This window comes from Pezoporus wallicus, unplaced genomic scaffold, assembly GCF_028554395.1.
Source record: "Pezoporus wallicus isolate ANWC-B61680 ecotype Strahan unplaced genomic scaffold, APGP_CSIRO_Pwel_v1 contig_10389, whole genome shotgun sequence".
Taxonomy (NCBI): Eukaryota; Metazoa; Chordata; class Aves; order Psittaciformes; family Psittacidae; genus Pezoporus; species Pezoporus wallicus.
This window is the reverse complement of record NW_026637666.1, coordinates 55,329-73,385: the sequence shown is the minus strand read 5'-3', so window position 1 is coordinate 73,385 and position 18,057 is coordinate 55,329. Positions and strand designations below refer to the sequence as shown.

At 40.9% G+C, this 18,057-nt stretch overlaps 1 protein-coding gene and 1 non-coding gene across 3 annotated transcripts in view; both read right to left on the bottom strand.

The window, feature by feature from the left end:
* CRCP (CGRP receptor component) overlaps positions 1–13,594 on the bottom strand; it is a 31,105-nt gene extending 17,511 nt beyond the window's left edge. The window contains exons 1-4 of one of the 2 annotated variants that reach the window (XM_057407100.1): positions 13,531–13,594; positions 10,526–10,562; positions 7,289–7,387; positions 4,017–4,111 (exon numbers count right to left, since the gene is read on the bottom strand). In XM_057407100.1, the coding sequence (XP_057263083.1) occupies positions 4,017–4,111; positions 7,289–7,387; positions 10,526–10,562; positions 13,531–13,538 (239 nt within the window). In that variant the 5' untranslated portion in view covers positions 13,539–13,594. Of the gene's footprint in view, positions 1–4,016; positions 4,112–7,288; positions 7,388–10,525; positions 10,563–11,805; positions 12,254–13,530 lie in introns of those variants that run through there. The other variant, XM_057407101.1, reaches the window with a different exon arrangement.
* A 135-nt stretch (positions 13,595–13,729) lies between these two features.
* Positions 13,730–13,800, bottom strand: TRNAG-GCC (transfer RNA glycine (anticodon GCC)). The gene has a single exon. It is a non-coding gene; the product is annotated as a tRNA-Gly (tRNA).
* Between the last annotated feature and the right edge of the window lie 4,257 nt (positions 13,801–18,057).

Genomic DNA, 18,057 nt, shown 5'->3' with positions numbered 1-18,057 from the left:
CCTCAGTACGAGATCAGTTCAGAGCTTTTCATTGTATAAAAAGCTCAGTTCTACAGTTTGGATTCTACCAAAATAATTGATGACAAGTTAAAAACTGTGCTTAACCACATGTTACTGACAATATGAGTGAAATCTACCTTTAGATGTCATTGAATTTGCTCCATTTAGCAAGGCAGCTATCTGAGATGACTTGGAATGGGTTGTTTGTACACGTTAGTGTATTTTAAATGAGAAAATCCCAGAAAACTGATGCTGTCAGCAGAAAAGATATGCTGGTCTGGTAGCCTGAGTAGTAAATAGCAGCAGTAACAGACAGGAAAGGCTTAGGGTGATTTTACAGGAACCACACCATGTGCCAACACAAGGCTATCAGCAAACTGGAGCCAGAACGTTTCAGAGCCTTCAGGTTTGTGGAAAGAGTGCAGGAGAAATGAAAATTCACTTGATGAAGAGCTCCGCTCTTTAAATGAATGGCGCTTCAATTCTTGTCGGCTCTTTCCTTGCTACCTTGAAATTCTCACATGCAGTAGCACAACCTAGTGCTTGAGTGCTGCAATAACATGCTGAGCAGAGACAGCGAGCTCAGCACACTACCTACCTCCATCAGGTTTTTAGATACAGCTGCAAATCCTTCCATTCAAAGCCCTGAAGCCCCTGTATTAGAAAAGATGCTGAGCCTAACAGCACAAATGCACTGCTTAAGTGTTTCCTCCCTGAGGAAGAGGCAGAGTCGTAACAAGGAATTGAAAGAGCAGAGGAAGCAGTCTAAGATGATGGGGTGTTTGCAACCAATCTTTTAACCAGATCCTCTAACCCCCTTGCAACAGGAAAACAGAAAACACTGCTGTGCCCTCACCGAGGACAGCCACCAACTAACACATACCTTAAATCAAATCACCTACTTTCAGAAAGCTGTTACCAGCAGAGACAGCATATGACCAGCTATGGAATTAAGGGAGACAGCACATCTTTGAAAGCCTTGCCCAGAAAAGAAGTGGCAAAGACAGACTCTGAAGTTTATTACCCTTCGTGGGAGGAAAGGTCATTACAGCAAAATCATGTAAGCAAGGTCCTGGGACAGCAAACATCGAAGCATTGAAGCAAACATCCTTCCTCCCAAAGGGGGAGAAAGCTCTCTACCAGGTATCACAGTATCACAGTATGTTAGAGATTGGAAGGGACCTCGAAAGATCATCTAGTCCAATCCCCCTGCCGGAGCAGGAACATCTAGATAATGTTACACAGGTAACCAGAACAAAATCTCTAGTGGAGTCTTTTATACAAATACCACAGAATGGAAACGATTAAAGCCTTCAGTTTCTCATTTATTTAACAACAGAGCAGTGTTGAAATGATCCTGGTTATGAACCAAAGGGTAGTTCAGAATTTCCTTGGAGGCATTACTATTTTAAGTGGTTTAACATAAAATGCATTATATAGTAATTGCACACCATATGCTTTCTGTGTTTTGCTGTGAAGAGGCTGCCAGATGGGCTTTGACACTTCTAGCTTCAAGTGTCTGAATGGAAAAGATTAGAAGAAAGAAGAACTGCCAAGATCACACTAAATAATTCTGTTTCTTCTTTTGTGAAGTATGTGGCAAACGCAGAGCTGACACATTATTTACCAGATGACAAAGATATTAACAAAGTTGTGCAGGATGCTCAAGAAACTAAGGCGTCACAGTCCAATCTGGGTTAAGATAAGGCATAAATGCAGTAAATTTGGAACCTAAATTAGTGGTTGGCTGTTCACACTCCCATCCTTCTGCCACGAAGCAGAAGGAAACGACTTTGGAATAATTCTCTTGATTACCTCATAGACTGATTCAGAAAAAAAGGACAGAGAGGATGACACATAAAACCAAAGGCACTTCCTAGCATCCATAAGAAATAGTCAGAAATCTCATTTCAAGCTTGCAATTACTTCAACTTTTGCAGTAGTGCTATATTCAAGCTCACAGAACAGGCAGGTATGAGAAGGGGAATATTTGGGTAGATCTTCACAAAACAGGTAGGCACTATGGGAGACCAAGAGATTCTAGGAAGAATTTTCATCCTTACGACTCAACATGACTTAGTTTCACTCTTGGAGACCCCATACAGGGGAGCAGATGCAATCAAGTCATCTAACGTCATATGTGCCCTGCCTTTTTTGTAAGAGGTAATCATGAGGTCCTGGTCAAATTCTACCTGAAAGAAGTTTAAAAATGAGCTTTAAGGCAACAACAACAAAAAAAAAACCAAAACCCTTGGCTTTTAATGGGACTCATTCAGTTACTTCTGAAAAATACTCTTCTGCCTTTTTAACTCCCACTGGCTTTTTGCTGTGATGTAGCATTCTCCTCGTGCTTTCCTAAACTGGCGTCCTGTACACACTGAGCCAGCTTATTTCTCTTCAAAAAGGATGACTGTTTCACACTACCAGAAATGAAGAGGATGTTCATCATTTACTCAAGAAATAGTTTGCTGCCAATTTAATACACTTTGTTTCCATACTACCAGGTCTTTATAGTCAAGAGTATTTTCTCCATGCTTCAACAAGCCCACTATATAAACTAGCATCCCACTATATAAAATGAGCTATGGCAGGACACTGACGTACTGACCTTGCAACTTTAGTTCCACAAAAGAAAGCACTACAAGCAAAGTTACAATACCCATGACAAAGCTTCCAAGTACTAGCACCCCTGTGTCTGCAGAGACAGCAATACTGTGATCAGAGCTGCTGACAGACTGGATGTGAGCATGACTGTTTGTAGAGAGGGGGCACTGAAAGCCAACAAAATAGCTGACAATCTGCTTTCTACACAACTTACTGTGCTTTGGACAGGGTAAAAACTTGCCTCGTAGCACTGCTCTCTCCAGGATGCTTTCACTTTGCATTTCTTTTTGTGACACAACCAAATTATTAGTAGCTCTCCTTCCCAGAACATGAACTCTCTGGGAGTCCTTCCAGCAGGGAAAAAGAATGCAGTCAGTGTCTATACAGCATAAACTACCCCTTCATGGTGAAGGAGGAGGCATTTAGAAGCAACCAAATCTTTGTTCTCTCTGCTTTAAGAATCAGATGACTGATTAGAGCTATCCAAGCAAGTAGCCAACTGATGCAATTTCTTTCTGGATCTGACTATTTACAACGGGCTTTGCTCACACTCTGCAGAGAGGTTCAAGAGGATTATGCATTCCAAGCACTGTGAACAGGTATTTGCATCACTGCCAAAGAGGAAAAATGCCCTTTTGAGTCTTCTTGTAACTACAAAGGAAGTATTTTCTTTTCTACACAGGACTTCCCAAAATAAAAAGAATGAACTCCAGGTTCAGCTTTACTGGAAACTGCAGGGGAGGGAGGCTGACTGACACAGTATTTAGGTAACTGAAATGTACATCTCAGAAATCCTGGTGGACACACAGCACAAAAAGAGAAGCTGAACATCTTAGTTTGCTCTACGGTAAGTAGAGAGCATAACCCTGCTCTGTAGCAGCTGGGTTTGACAGATTCATCTGAAAATTAACTTCAGAATAACATTTTCCCCATACATTTATATTAGAAATTTATTTACTTATTATCTCCCTGCAGCACAGTCACCTTTTTTTTAATCACCTCTTTAGAATGAAAGCATTTTTCCTTTAGAAAGTTCATAAAAATAGAGGGGGAGTTGGGTTGGGGGGTTCTTTGCAGTTCTCTGTGTTCAAAACCCATTTACAACTTACAACTTCATCCTCAGAAAACATTTTGTGGACTCTATTTTGCACTTGGACCATGTGAAAACATGCAAAAACCCAGCACACTGAGAAGAACCTGCCTGAGATATACAGTGGTAACCACAGGCCCACTTAAGGAAATATTCATCCATGTAGGTGTTAATGACTGAAGGAAAAGATGTTTGAATGAGTATTTAAATAATGGTAGAATATAGGTTGATCAAAACCCGACAGGTTATCATACTGTGCACTTGGGGATCAGTTTTTCAACATTACCATGAGTTTACACTTCTAATCAAAGGCACAACTTACTTGGTTAGCTTATGGCCTTTCATTGCTATGAGGAAATTTCTCACCGTCTCAGGACTCTGGTATCTACAGGGTGTTTTGGAAATGTACTTCAGGGTCTGCAACAGACAGAAAGAATTTGTTATATCACAGATACTCTTTGGTTTACCGGCTGTGTATGGAACAAGTTGATTTTGGAAAGTCTCCTCAGTGTTACTGAGAAAAACTGGAAAAGTTGATTCCAGTGCTTGGGGTTTGGTTTCTTATTTAACAGTGGGAAGCGCTGTCATAGATGACACAGATCACTCACATTTTACCTTCAATAAGCCTATACTGATATGTGCTGAGGGAGTAAGAAACGGGCAACACCTAACTACAACTTTACGTGATGGAAATGACATTAGCACTTATCCAGAAAGCCCCAGTGAATTTATTCTGTAATGACATGAACCAACCAGCTCATTACACATCCAGGTGAGGACTACAGCTTTGACTATTCCCTCCGTGGCCCTGGAGGCCATTCCTCTCATCTCTTCAAAGCCCAAAGTCACATGTTGAAGAAGACCACAGGAAAGGATCAAGTTTTAGCTCTGTCTACTAAAAACCCACCTGCTGTGGTGACAGCAGACACTTGCTTTCTTGGCTAAGACTGTGATCAAGACATACTTACAGCTGTGCTGAATAGTATCACTCACATTTACTTCTTTTAAAACCAACAAACATTTACTGTCAAACCTAGATTAAAAAGTTACCAGTTTTGTGGTGTTTATTTCTTTGTTGTTGGTTTGGGGGTGCGAGGGGTTCTTGTTTTCAGGCAGTAACACTTCAGACAAGTTTGATACTATTCATCCTTAAAACCATGTTATCCTCTGCCAAGCTTTCACATGCTCATTGCCAGGGATACTCTCACTGCCAACCCATAAACAACTCAGTAAGCTCTCCAATCTATGGCTGTTTTCATCCTTCATATGCTATTTGGCAATACTTTGCGAAAGTTCATCGAAGCAGGTTAGATGGGTTGTCATGAACATCTGCAAGAACTATGAGAAATGCTTATGTGACAAGACAATTTATCTTTGCTCCACCTTTTGCATGTAACACCCACCAACCTCAGCTAACTGTTGCAGCAGATGTTACATCTGCTTGCTTTGTTTAAAACAACGGGACACGCAGCAGACAGATAATACATAATGTAACGTGACAGGAGTAAGAACCAAACATCTGTTGATAAAAACCCCACAGAAATTCCAATTCACAGCTGTCTTTTCAGTGGAAATAGCTTAGAATCTTGCTGAATGTTGCTTGTTGCTGGGATTAGACCCCAAAATGAAAGTTGAAAATAATGCCCATCAATGGCAAAGGCAAGGAAATCCTTGCATTGTCTGCATTGTGTGCATCAGCAACTGAAGGATTTAAGACTATTGTCAATGTTTGGTTTGCATTAAGGAAGAAAATCTTCACCTGTTGATACCACATAGCTATACATAAAGCTTAAAAGTACCAATACAACTGACTCCTGGTGCACTTACTGGATGGCAAATAGAGAGACATGTGTAGTAGGACACCACATGCACAGATTGTCTATAACAATAATAAAACCCTCTACAATTCTACATGGTAATCTGAGTTTCTTTCTTAGAAAATGTTATATATTTATATTGGAAAGTCAGAGGCCAAAAAAGCAGCATCAGTATTCTGAAAGCAGAAAACAACAGACACTGGTTAAAAGTGAGCTATAAGATCAACTAAGGCAAATCAGAAAATAGGTAAATGTATTTCCAGTGTATTTCCATTCAAATCCGTTATCATTTTAAAATGCTAGGTAAAAGAAAACAGACTTCAACATCACAGGATAAATCATCCTATTATACAGGTAGAGAACTGATGAAATATGAATCACTGGTATTCTTAAGCACAAGGTTCATTGGACTGTTAAAAAAATATATTTAAAAGCACAATAAGGTGTTAGATACCCCTCCTTTCTACAAGCCCTGCCTGACCTTTTCAGACAAAATGAAGCTGTTACTCATCAATAATGACCGACACTAAATCATCATATTGTCATGTAATAAAATTGCTTAATAGGAGTCATTTTCTTTTCCAGTTTAGTCTTTCTTTAGCAATTTCAAATCAATTAAAGTGCTGGGCATACAGCAAAACAGAGCTCCAGTTTAGCAAGCTTCACCTAGTTATTTCACTACCAGGGGATACAAGCCTGTCCACAGCTCATGAAGACATACTCAGCATGAACAAAGACAATCAAATTCTGGTTTTCTTTCAGTCAGATATAAAGCAAATATACCTAGAGTGTACACCAGCTTCACTCCATGCACAAAAGCAAGCTTCCTATAGGTACTTAACACATAGCAATGTAACAAAGCGATTAAAGCTTTAAGGTACCTTCTGACAGCATATACTTACAGGGTCTTTCTCAGCTGTTTCAAAGCAGTACAGGAAGAGACTGTTTGTCTCCATGAAGATTTAAATTAGACTTTATGTAAGCCCCTATTTTGTTGAATATGAGGCTTAGGAATTACAACCCTGTACCTTTTCAAACAAAGGCAGAACTAAAACAAAACAAAGCCGAGGCCAAATCTTATTCACATGAGTAGTTTTGCTGCTCAACAGGATTACTCATACAAGCAAGGCAAACTGCTTTCAACTCGCTGCTAATCATGGTGCTACTCACGCAATTCCCCAACACAGACAGAACAGGTCACACTGCAAGTCTGTATTGAAGTTGCTCATTTGAGATTTCAAATGTTCCTACTTGTATCATAGAATTTTAGAAGTTCTTCCTAGCAACAGATTAAACACTCATTACCAGTCTGACATCCAACTCATGTTGCCATCTGAATAAATGATTTGGTTATTCTTTTGATAAAAAGAAGAAAAATAGTTGGAAATCAGCGGTATATTTCTGTTAATACAGAAAATACCATATGTGATCTGTGCCTCAGCTTTGGAATCATGATTACATGGTACCACCAATTCATCAGATGAAAGAAAGTTCTGCTCTGCGTCTTAAAAGGAGAGAATACTTGGAATAAGAAAAGAAGTCACAAAACTAAAACTGTTAAAAAACTGTTGTGACAGATTTTAGTAAGAGCAGTGTCTGCTCCGATAGTGCAGGCAGCCACAACCTGAGCAAAGTGACCACAGAAAAGTGGCAAATACAGCATTTAACTGTGGTTTTTACAGGGGAGATCTGATACAAAATTATTAATATACAGACCTAAGGATGTGACCTACTCCAGTCAGGTCATTTTGCAAAGGAATGTCACAGTGCTACTCACTTCATACATGATCGTGTTCAGATTCTGCTGACCAGAGCTCTGCTTGTTTTTCCCACTCTCTTTGCGCTGCTGCTTAAGATCAGTGAGTAACTGGAACACCTGAGGGAAAAAATTAAAGTATTTTAGACCATTTGAGAGCATTTTCCCAGGAAAACAGAAATGAACAATGCAAAATCCTGTCAACCAAACAAAAGTAATGTGGCTTCTTTGGTGAAGAATGCACCAGCAACTGAAGTGAAAAATGTTACGGCACGATGAAAAGGTATGTAAACTGATTTTTAATAACAGATTTTCAGCACTTTTTAAGTGTTATCCAAGAGCTCCAAAGGAAAAGTTGCCAGGATGAATCCACCCTACTTGCTTATCTTATGTTCTGAACCCTGCTGTACTGGCACAGAGCTCCCATTTAAATGTGAGTGATGCTTGAAGCAAAATGTCACACAAGTTTACAGCCTTACTGGATTTGTTACAAGAGATGAACCTATAATATTAAAAGGGATATGTATCCCGTCTCACAGAGATGCAATTTTACTTTATCTGCAAAAAAAGTAAACTCTACAACTGTCAAACTGCCAGGAACCAACTAAAGGCTTGACCTATAGATGCTCCAGAGATTAGTGATCCCATTGTAAATTCTAGCGGAGTTATTCATAACAGTAAACGTTACAGTGACCAGCACAGTGTTATGGTATGTTAAGCCACAAAGATTAAATTAGCTCCCCATTTCATCATAGCAATGTAATATAAGCAGACATTCCTGAAAAGAATGTAATAAAGTTATCTTCACATTTATGATACAGTGATTATTAACGTAGGAACGAGATTCAAAGTCTGAAGGCAAGGAAGATGTTCTGATTTTTGCAACTGTCCTTTGTCAACTTCGTTGCAACACCACAACATCTTTACTCATCATAGCTACATCCACAGTAACATGTTGAGACAGCATCACAATTATTCTTTTATTCCCATATTAAATCACGTTAGGTTGAAATTTCTTCAGATGTTTTGCTTCAGGCTTTACAGCATATCAGGAGCCGATACCCACAGCAAAGTAACAGACCACTTCTTTCTGTTCATCCCTTAACTTTTAACTAGCTTCATTCAAGATCAGGATAAGATCTCTGGATCATATAAGATATCTTGATCATATCAAGATCCATGATAAACTGACAAGTCCATAGAAATAAGAACACAAACATTTCTAGACAGTGAGAAATAAGAACATAACCTGCAATCCCTTCATACTGCATCTTCTGTGAAACAGCAACACCCATCGATCCTGACTTGAAAGCCAAAACTCAAGTTAGGAACTTTTACCTAATATATATTTGAAGAAAATGTAGCCTGTGACACCAAAACACAACATAACACCTCAAAAGTCACACAAGAAATGTAGGCATGGAACATAAAACATGTCAATCCTGAATACTTCTTTCAAACATCACCTTCTGAGCAAAATATTACCTCGATACAGAGAATGTTAGGTATGCCAGTCAAATTGCAACTGAAAAGAGGAGCAAACAGAAAGATATCACTAGTTTCAGGGGAATCAGTACTTTGAAGAGCAGTGAAAAGCCATGCCCCAAAAGCCTATAGCTGCAGACACTGCAAATCCCTTCCCGTAAAGAATGAAAAGCTGCATATGTGACAACTCTGCTGTGAAAGGGAAATGAGAAATAAGCACTCTCATCAGTATAACTTCATTTTCCACTTCCTTTTGCTCTTTTCCAACACACATGATACATTCACCAACAAAAGGACTCAGCTGAAGAAAGTTCTGACTGAAGAGCATGAAGAATGGATTCTGCAGTTCTCTCTGTTCTGGACCATACCTTTAGGACACATATAGATTTTACATAAAGTAGCTGCCATCACTTGAACCTCAGCAGAAAATAATATCTATATTCCAACAATATCCCAGCACATGAAGAAGGAGGCAGAGAAGATTTTGCAGTAAATAATCTCTGAAATACTTGCTATTTTCCTTCAATAGTAGTTGTTTTTAACAAACAGCCACCTAATACTAGTTTGGCTGACAAAATATCATCTGTTTTTCTCAGGCAAGACAGTTCTTTCCAAGTGAGTCATTAAAGCCCTTCTAACAGTCCCCAGATGGTTGCTCTGCTGTACACAGACAGATGCAGCTCACGATAACACATTTCAAGATTTATTTCAGAAGAAATGGAAAGAGCTGTGCAACACTCAAGCTTCAGTAACAAAATAATACAAAGCACTTGGCTTATGAAAACCATGCCAAAAAATTACATTCATGAACAAAGCACTGAAAGCTCTCCAATACCTGACTGAGGTTAAACCAACAAGAACACTACACTGCTATTTGTTTCATGTATGCCAATATACATTGTTTGTTACAACAGGGACTAAGGGACATCACTGGCTCTTAGGAGTGTTTATCCTGAATAACACATGTCAGATGAGCCAACTGCTTCACCCTTCCTATAATCTAACCTGCTTTGGAAGACCTTTACAAGACTACAAGCATTCAGGGCTGTAAGACTGCATTTCGAGTAGCACTGGCTTTCATACAACTATGCATTAATAAGTTGCAGGCTCTTGGATGATGCTGCACATCACAACCTTAAAGTTAAATACGAAACAGTGATTCTAGCAGCAGCCATCTGTGAAAAGTTTTCTGCAAGGGTTTTTATTTGCAATGTTAAAGACACTCCAGTCATCAGTGTGTCACTCACTCAGTGCTATGCTGCTTTGGCATAAGATTAAACTAAAAACTAAAAGAGAACTTGGATATTGCTGCTCAGTCACATGAGGGTCAACACGCCCCATTTGGGAACCACTGAATCTAGTGCACTTGCCCAACTGTGCAACTGTTTAAAGATGTGGAGAATCAAATTCTAAATGACAACCTACCATAAACAAGAGGATTCAGCAAAGTAACCACACAGCAACTGTGTAAACACAACAAGGCTGAAGTTCAAGCTACTGACATTCTACATATATGCTTCTCATCCATGTTTATATCTGGTTTTATAGACTTGGGACCAAACTAATAATAATACACCTTATTACTGGTAAATACATTTCCAGATCTTCTTTAAAAAGCTTTTTTTCTTAAAACCAGATCAAATGCAGGGGGGTGGAAATCACACACCAGTCTCGCTGACTGCCACTGGCAACTTTCAGCTACTACAGGAGTATCCAAGTGACTGATGACAGCTTTAAAGTGTTGGTTCAAACCCAGAACGCAGCTAAACTTACCTCAAAGTTACTGAGCAATGCGGCGTTTGCATCCTTCCTAAAAGGAATAATAAAAACAATTACTTATATTCCAAATGAAACTGTTTAAAGGTTTTCTTGGCTAGTCACACATTCTAAAAGAACAGATGCTGTTTCCATGAAGTGTTGCCCTCTCTGAAAATAGTTTTCCATACATATTGCATAAATATATTTTGCACGCTATGCCCCCTAAATCATAATACACTTGTACAACATAATCTGTTTACTCAGTCACTCTATTTTGTTCACTCGCCCAGTTTTACATACTAAAACCAAATTGCCTTGCTTCTTCCTTACAAAAAAACCCAAAGGCCTCTAGTTTTATTTGAATAAAGACTAATGGAAAATATAATCCAGATTACACATGCTATTTATCTGTCAAGAACACAGATACTTACTATTTTAGTACCACAGACATATGTGTGTGTATAAATACGGCACTGTATTTACAACATATTGCTTTGAGTAAAAAAAACCTCACTCTGTTTCCTCTTTATTATAGAACCACAGAATCAACCAGGTTGGAAAAGCCCTTTAAGCTCATCCAGTCCAACTGTTCCCCAGCACTGCCAAGGCCACCACTAACCCATGGCACTGAGGGCCTCATCTACACACTGTGTGAACACTTGCAGGGCTGGTGACTCCAGCACTGCCCTGGGCAGCCTGTTCCAATGCCTGAGCATCCTTTGGGGAAGGAATTGCTCCTAATATCCAACCTAGGAAGGAATTGTTCCTAATATCCAATCTAAACGTCCGCTGGTGCAGCTTGAGGCTGTTTCCTCTTGTGCCTACTCCTTTATTAGCATTAGGCAATGCTGAGAGTTTCCTATTTTCCACCAGCCAAACAATTCCCCACTAATTCTGTCCCAGTTAAGCAAGAATCCTTATCCACTGCTGGTAGGCTGCCTGCACCGAGTCAAGCACGTATTTAGACTCATCGTGCCTCAATTACTACTGCACCTTGTAATTTTATATTTTTAAACTCAATAAAAGAGAGAACACCCGCCCCAGAACATCCTATATTCCCCGAACAACCCGTTCTGCTGAGCAGTCAGCAGTCACAACAACAGACAGCCTCCATACAAAAGGAAAAAAAGGCCTTTCTCAGGTCTGTGCAGCAGCTTCTGAAAAAAAAAAGGTACCATGTATTGTTAAGCACCATCAACTGTTTGAATAGAACTGTCACGTTCATCACTTTCAAACGAGTTCAATGCATCCACAAACTTCCACAGGTTCCATCATTGTTTTTAAATGAAAAGGACCTTCTGAAATACGCTGAGATGAAGTTCAACTTCCATTCCGCTGACTCGAGTGAAACTTCAGCCAGTGAGCTCACACACGCATTAGCTTTCATTCATGTTTTACAAACCATATAGCTTTTGTTGTTAGGTAAATGCAGTCCTCCAGAATGTCTGCATTCAGGCTATCACTACAGAAATCCCTATGGATCAAAGACATTCTTTGTTAGAAAAAATAACGCCATAGAAGGATGATATAGGGAATTACTCAGTTAACTGAAAGGGCCATATAAATACATTAGTATACCAGTGAGGCTGTGAAAGCTATCTGAAGGTAAGTAATTCAGACAATTGCTTCCTTTTTAATCCAAAATCATTATCATAGAGAAACCCACTTATTTTTTCTTCTAACAATGGACAGCAAGTGAATCAGTCTCAAATCTTTTTCTTGTGCTGCATTACCGCAGTTATAAACTGGTCAACAAGACCTTGCATTCAGCTTCCAAAACGTCTGCAGGACTTACAAGTAGAAACACCCTTTTCTTCAGTGCTAACTCCGCTGAAGCAGCTGCCAGTTTTATCCATTCAGAAAATGAGAAATTATAAATGATGCATTCTAGTGTGTGTTTTTAAATAGTCAGCTAAGCAGTCTGCTTCATTTTTATGATATTAAGCCTTACTATTAAGCTATAATAAACATAAGACTTAACATTAAGCAATAATAAATATAAGACTTAATATAAAGCAGAAGGGAAAAAAAGTCATGTTAATACCAAATGTATAAACTCTTTACAGAATCTTTAACTAAGTAATATTTGCCCAAATCCGAGTCCAAACCAAGATATTGCTGAGAAGGTAAAAATGCTAGGAAAAGTATCCCAGAATATGGCATCACACCTCTCAAGCATCACTGCCCCTTCATGGTTTTAAATCTACTACGGAAAATACGCTGCACATTTAAATCACAATGTTTTTTGGAGGGTTCTTTCCTCTAGTAGCAGATGCTTCTGACATGGTATGAACTTAAGAGAGGTTTCCTTAGTTGCAAGGCTTCTCTCTATGAGGGCCATCAGGAAGGAGGCAAAAGATTAGGAAGATTAAATGCCAAAAGTAACTCAAGTGCAAAATGGACTAAACTGTTCCATTCCAATGCAAGGGACATTCACCCAAAGCTCAGGAATACAGCCCCCATGTCTTCTACTCTGATGAGCCTTCTTATTGGTACTAAAAGAAGCTGCACCAGTAAAATAAGTTGGGCTACTCAAGGTAATAAAACACAAATGGATGTATAAACATCAGCGTATCAAGAGCGTCTTTCTGAGCAGGGCAAATCCTACCCTTCTTCACATGCAAAAGCAACTTCTGGCCTGTCCATGTTTCACCGCATTTTTCAGTATGCAACGACAAGAACAGCTCATTTCCCTGCAGGCTGTTCCTCATGCTAAGACTAACATAATACGAACCTGTATTTCAATGGGTATTTCCTATTTTTTAAGCTTTAAGGTGCCTTGAACCCAAACCAGTCTGGGGTTCTATGATCCAGCGATACCACACACCCCACAGGCAGTATATACACATGCACCCCAACACGCACATCAAGGCAAGCACATATATATACATATGTATAACCCTCACACAGCACAGGCAGGCCCATATGGATGTACCCACATACAACCCCAGCCCTGGGGTCCCCGCTGCCGCCACGACAGACGGCGGCCCGGCCCCGCGCCCTCCCCCGCCGCTCCTTACACCTCCATCTTGTCGGGCCCGGCCGCCGCGCTGAGGACTTCCCCTTGCGCTGCCACAGGCACCCGGAGCCTGCCCGGAGACGGCGAGGGGAGTGCGGGAGAAGCCGGGGTGAGCTGCAGGAAGTTTTGGCTGCCGGAACGGAAGCGGAAGAGGAAGGAGAAATAAAGGGTGCGAGGGGAGGGAAAAAAAAAACCTCAACTGCATTGGCCGGGAATCGAACCCGGGCCTCCCGCGTGGCAGGCGAGAATTCTACCACTGAACCACCAATGCCGGGGATGTGAGAAGGGTGTGCACGCTATAACTTGTACCTAGCGCGGACAGATGTGAGCTCTGTTAAAACACCCCGATCCTGGCAATTACCCCCCAAGTATGACAAGGGGGAAACAGTATCCTAAGAGGCCCTTCCGAATCAAATCTAGCCATGCGCAATACAGTAAGGCTGAACTAGGTGTAGAATGCTCCCATCATCTTTTAAAGCGCCTGTACATAACCTTATTAAGGGCATCAGTGTCATATGCCTTTTCCTACCATCGCTTCTTCCGCATTCAATTTAGGTGCTGTTAAGTTATTCAAGAGCCCTTTTCATTCTCAAGAAAACTGAAGATACTTCATTGAATGCAAATAGCTGAAAATCCAATTGGCTACAGCAATTGAGAGCCAGAATTAATTAATTACTTAATTAATTACTTAATTTTGCCATTATCTCTCAGTTTCAAGTTTATTTGCAATGCCAGAAACACTGCCTAAGGAGTCCCATTCACTTGTTTGCAGCTGGGCTGTAAGAGCAAACTAGGGAACCAAGTGGGTTAGACTTGTGGTCACAACCTCCCTCTTGCAATACCAGCACAAAATCCACCAGCCATTTAACTCTCCGCAGTCACACCACAAGAAAGTCCACTCCCACTTTTGGGATTTGACTTCTCCTTGGGATGTTGCAAATCCTAAGTCAATTCTGATTAATGTGAATAAACTGCAGTGCTTCAGAAACAGGCAGGACAGCAGGCAACAAACTACTCCGAGCTCTGCAGGAACCATTGTCATCAAATCCCTAAGTGCTAGGCAAAGTCTGAAAGCCTCCTGCAAAGCTTTTTTAGCCCTTTTCTGCTGAAGAGCCTTAAAAAGGCTTCAGTGGACATGTGGACCCCATCATGCACAGATTGTGGTACAGGTAGAAATCAGCTATACTCCAGAATCATTTGTCATGGAGTCCTACAGAAAAAGAGCCACGGGAAGGTCTTCAAACTGCAGACTGAAAGCTGTTGGTCTGACTCAGTGGACAGGATGTAACAGATGCTGACCTTTTCCATGTCAGGATTAACCAACATTGTAAATTGGCCGAAACCTGCACAGCAAATGCTCTGTAACTTCTCTGCCATGTTTCAAACCCCACACGTGAAACTGCCTGCACACCAGCTCCCAGCCAGGATAAAGGGAATAAAGGATGTCAGCTTTCATTTGAAAAGATGGCATTTTCCAAGACTATCAAATTTCAGAGTTTTGTTCCAGAAATCTGCTAATCCTTGCCTGCCTCTCATCACTCTCCCTAGATACAGCTTCAGAACCTTCAGCATATGACTTTCATTTCTCTTTTGCATCCCCTCTTTATAGCTCTCCCCCGTCACCAATTTATCATCTTTATTTTAACTGTTTCTCCAAAAGTTTCATTCCAGACCTTTGCTGCTGTAGTTTTTTACAATCCATGATGATGATGATGCCTGAACCCAGCAGCTGGAATAAATCAGCAAACCACAAATGCCTCTCTCCACAGCTAGGTATTTAAATAGAGATATTCTTCCCAAGTATTTTCCAATGGAGACATATATGTTAGGGTGCAAATATATATATATGGAGCAGCTACAGGTCCATGCGAGGGAGAAGGGGAATATCTAAGAGAGAACTCATTATCTTTACACACAACTTTTCAGGAGATGGCAATGAGCTCAGTTCCCTTTGTTTTGAATTGCTGCATTTTAGGTGTTAGACAGTTATGCTACACCATCCATAGGGAATGCAGACATAGGTTTTACTAAATGTGCTTAGCATGTCAACATTTTAAGCATTGGCTTGTGATTGTTACCACTAAGGCTTGGTGAGAGAGGGGCCTCGGTATTAACTATTGAAAGCAGGGGGCCTAGTAATTGCTATTGAAAGCAGATCTGCGGGGTATTTGTGTTCTTTGTCATGAAAGATGTTTACTGGATTCAGCATTTCGCTGAGCACCATTTAGTGTCTTTTTTTTTTCTTTTACATTCAAAATTCATTAAAAAAAGTTGGGGTTTTTTTCCCAACAGAAAATGTCAGCACTGCTCCACACCAGTGCAGCTGACGGTGCGTTTGAGCAGCGCTTTCAGCCCACAGAGCTTTTATTCTTGTCCTAAACCAAAAAGACAATTAAAAAAAGGAAGGTTTTTAAAGCAGGTGCACTGCAGCAGGGTCTGCATCCTTTTTCTTCCCTGGACTCAGTTATGGAAATGAGTCCTAATATGAAAAATGCACTTCTAGAAACCACCAAAGCGCTCTTTGGAGCTGCACTCCCCAGGCATAGTGCTCTTCCAGCAACAAGTGCACTCGGAAAGGAATAGTAAGGCTGTGACTGATGATAAAAGCAGGCACAAATAAAGTTCAAAACTTTGAGGACACTCAAATACATTTAATTAAACTTCTTCATGCTGCAAAATGGGCATTTTACTCTCTAGTGCTACCTCATTGTATCTCAGATTAGAAAAGGAATATTGTAGCTGGGAATATTGATGTATGAATGATGCGCCACAAGGGAAAATAAGTGGAAAACCTTTCTCTCCGGCCTTCCTCGGTTTTGAACCATGGGGTGGAGATTTGGGGGTTAATCTTCCTATTTCACTAAATCAAATGTTGAAAGAAGATGATGGGAAGTGGAGAGCCATCCAAACCAAATCAAATTGAGAAGTCAGTAACGAGAGTCCATTCCAGTGTGCATTAGAAAACCTATTTTGCAATGCCATTTCACTGTCTGACCCGCAAAAAAGTCCAGCTCTCCAGTTCCAAGCATCTTTAAGAAGTGCTATTTCTTCAGTGTTCAATTTACATTAATGACTTCTGCTTGGAAGTTTCATTTCCATTCTTATTATAAAAATACATTCCTCTGTATTCTACATTGCTTATTTTACAGAAAGGATAGTTATTGCCTGTTTCATCTAAAAATGGGAAAAGGGAGACTGAATAATCTCCTAGCTACAAACTAGGACAGGAGTTAAGCAGCATACTATAAGCAAACTAATCCCTCTGAAGTTTGCTGAACACACTGGGATAGTGCTGACAGATCCCATGTGAAAGCACACGTCCTTGCCACATGTAATATCAGACACAGATTAATAAGATCTTACTGACATTGATGTGCTCTGGTTACAAATACAGTGTTACTATTCTCCCAACACATCAGCAATCTCTTGTCAATGCCCAGAGAAAGTACGAGGACACTCCTAAAGGGTGAATAAGGCAAGAAAAGTGGTAAAAATGGGGGGTTTCAAGGAACACAGTCACAAATGATCTTTCCTAATGATGAAGGATCCAAGTGTGAAAAAGGAAAAGCAGGTGAGTTGCAAAACTGAGAACAGCAGAAAAGGACAAGAGGGTGAGTTAAAGGAATGAAAAGAACCCAATAAAACGTGGATGAGAAAGCTGGAATATGTTTCCTGAGCTCTGTGAAAGGTTTGGAGCACGCAGATGAAAAAATACTATACCATATTAGTGTACTCAGTATGGCAAACCTGCAAGCAAAACAGTGCTCAGTGTGAGAGGTGCTCATGAGGAAATGGTGCTGAGCCGTAGCTTTGCAAGTTGCTGCTCCCAAAGCTCTGTTGTACTTTAAACTAGTTCTTTACTTCCATGATAGTTGAGGTTTGATGAGTTTAAGAGACAGGCTGCTTGCCAAGGCTTCAGAGCAGAACCTTACACCCCCACAGCTACAGCCTGAGGCTCACAGGAACCTCTTGGCAAGAGTGACCCCATGCAACTAGTGACAGCAAGGGGAGTCCCACAGCTGGAGCTGCAGCATCCTTGCAGGTGGGGTGAAAAGCCTCATCTGCATGAAAATGGGAAAGAGAAACTAGCTCCCAACTATTCTGTTCTTCTGTGTTTGCTGAGGTGGCAATGGGGATAGAGCAACAATGATCCACCATCATATCAATTCCTGTCAAAGGCTGCTCATGAGAGGGCTATGACAAGGAGTGATGTGATTCCTTCAGGTTAATGATATTCACAGAAAAGGAGCCGACCTATCCATGTACAAGACACTCTGGCACTGCCAGAGCACTGCCTCAAGATACACCAGTAACGTCAGTAACAAGCAATATGAAAGCATCTCTCCCAACCCTTCTCCTTGCGGCCACCCTGCCTCCAAAGACGCTTCTCTCCCTGACTCGCTCATCACCGAACAGGGGCCGGAGGCAACGAGGGGGTAGGAAGGGCGAAAGGGGCCTCGGGGGGGGACCAGAGTGGGGCCGGCCCGGGGGACACCCCGCCCCGCCGGGGCGGGACGAGCCGCCAGCC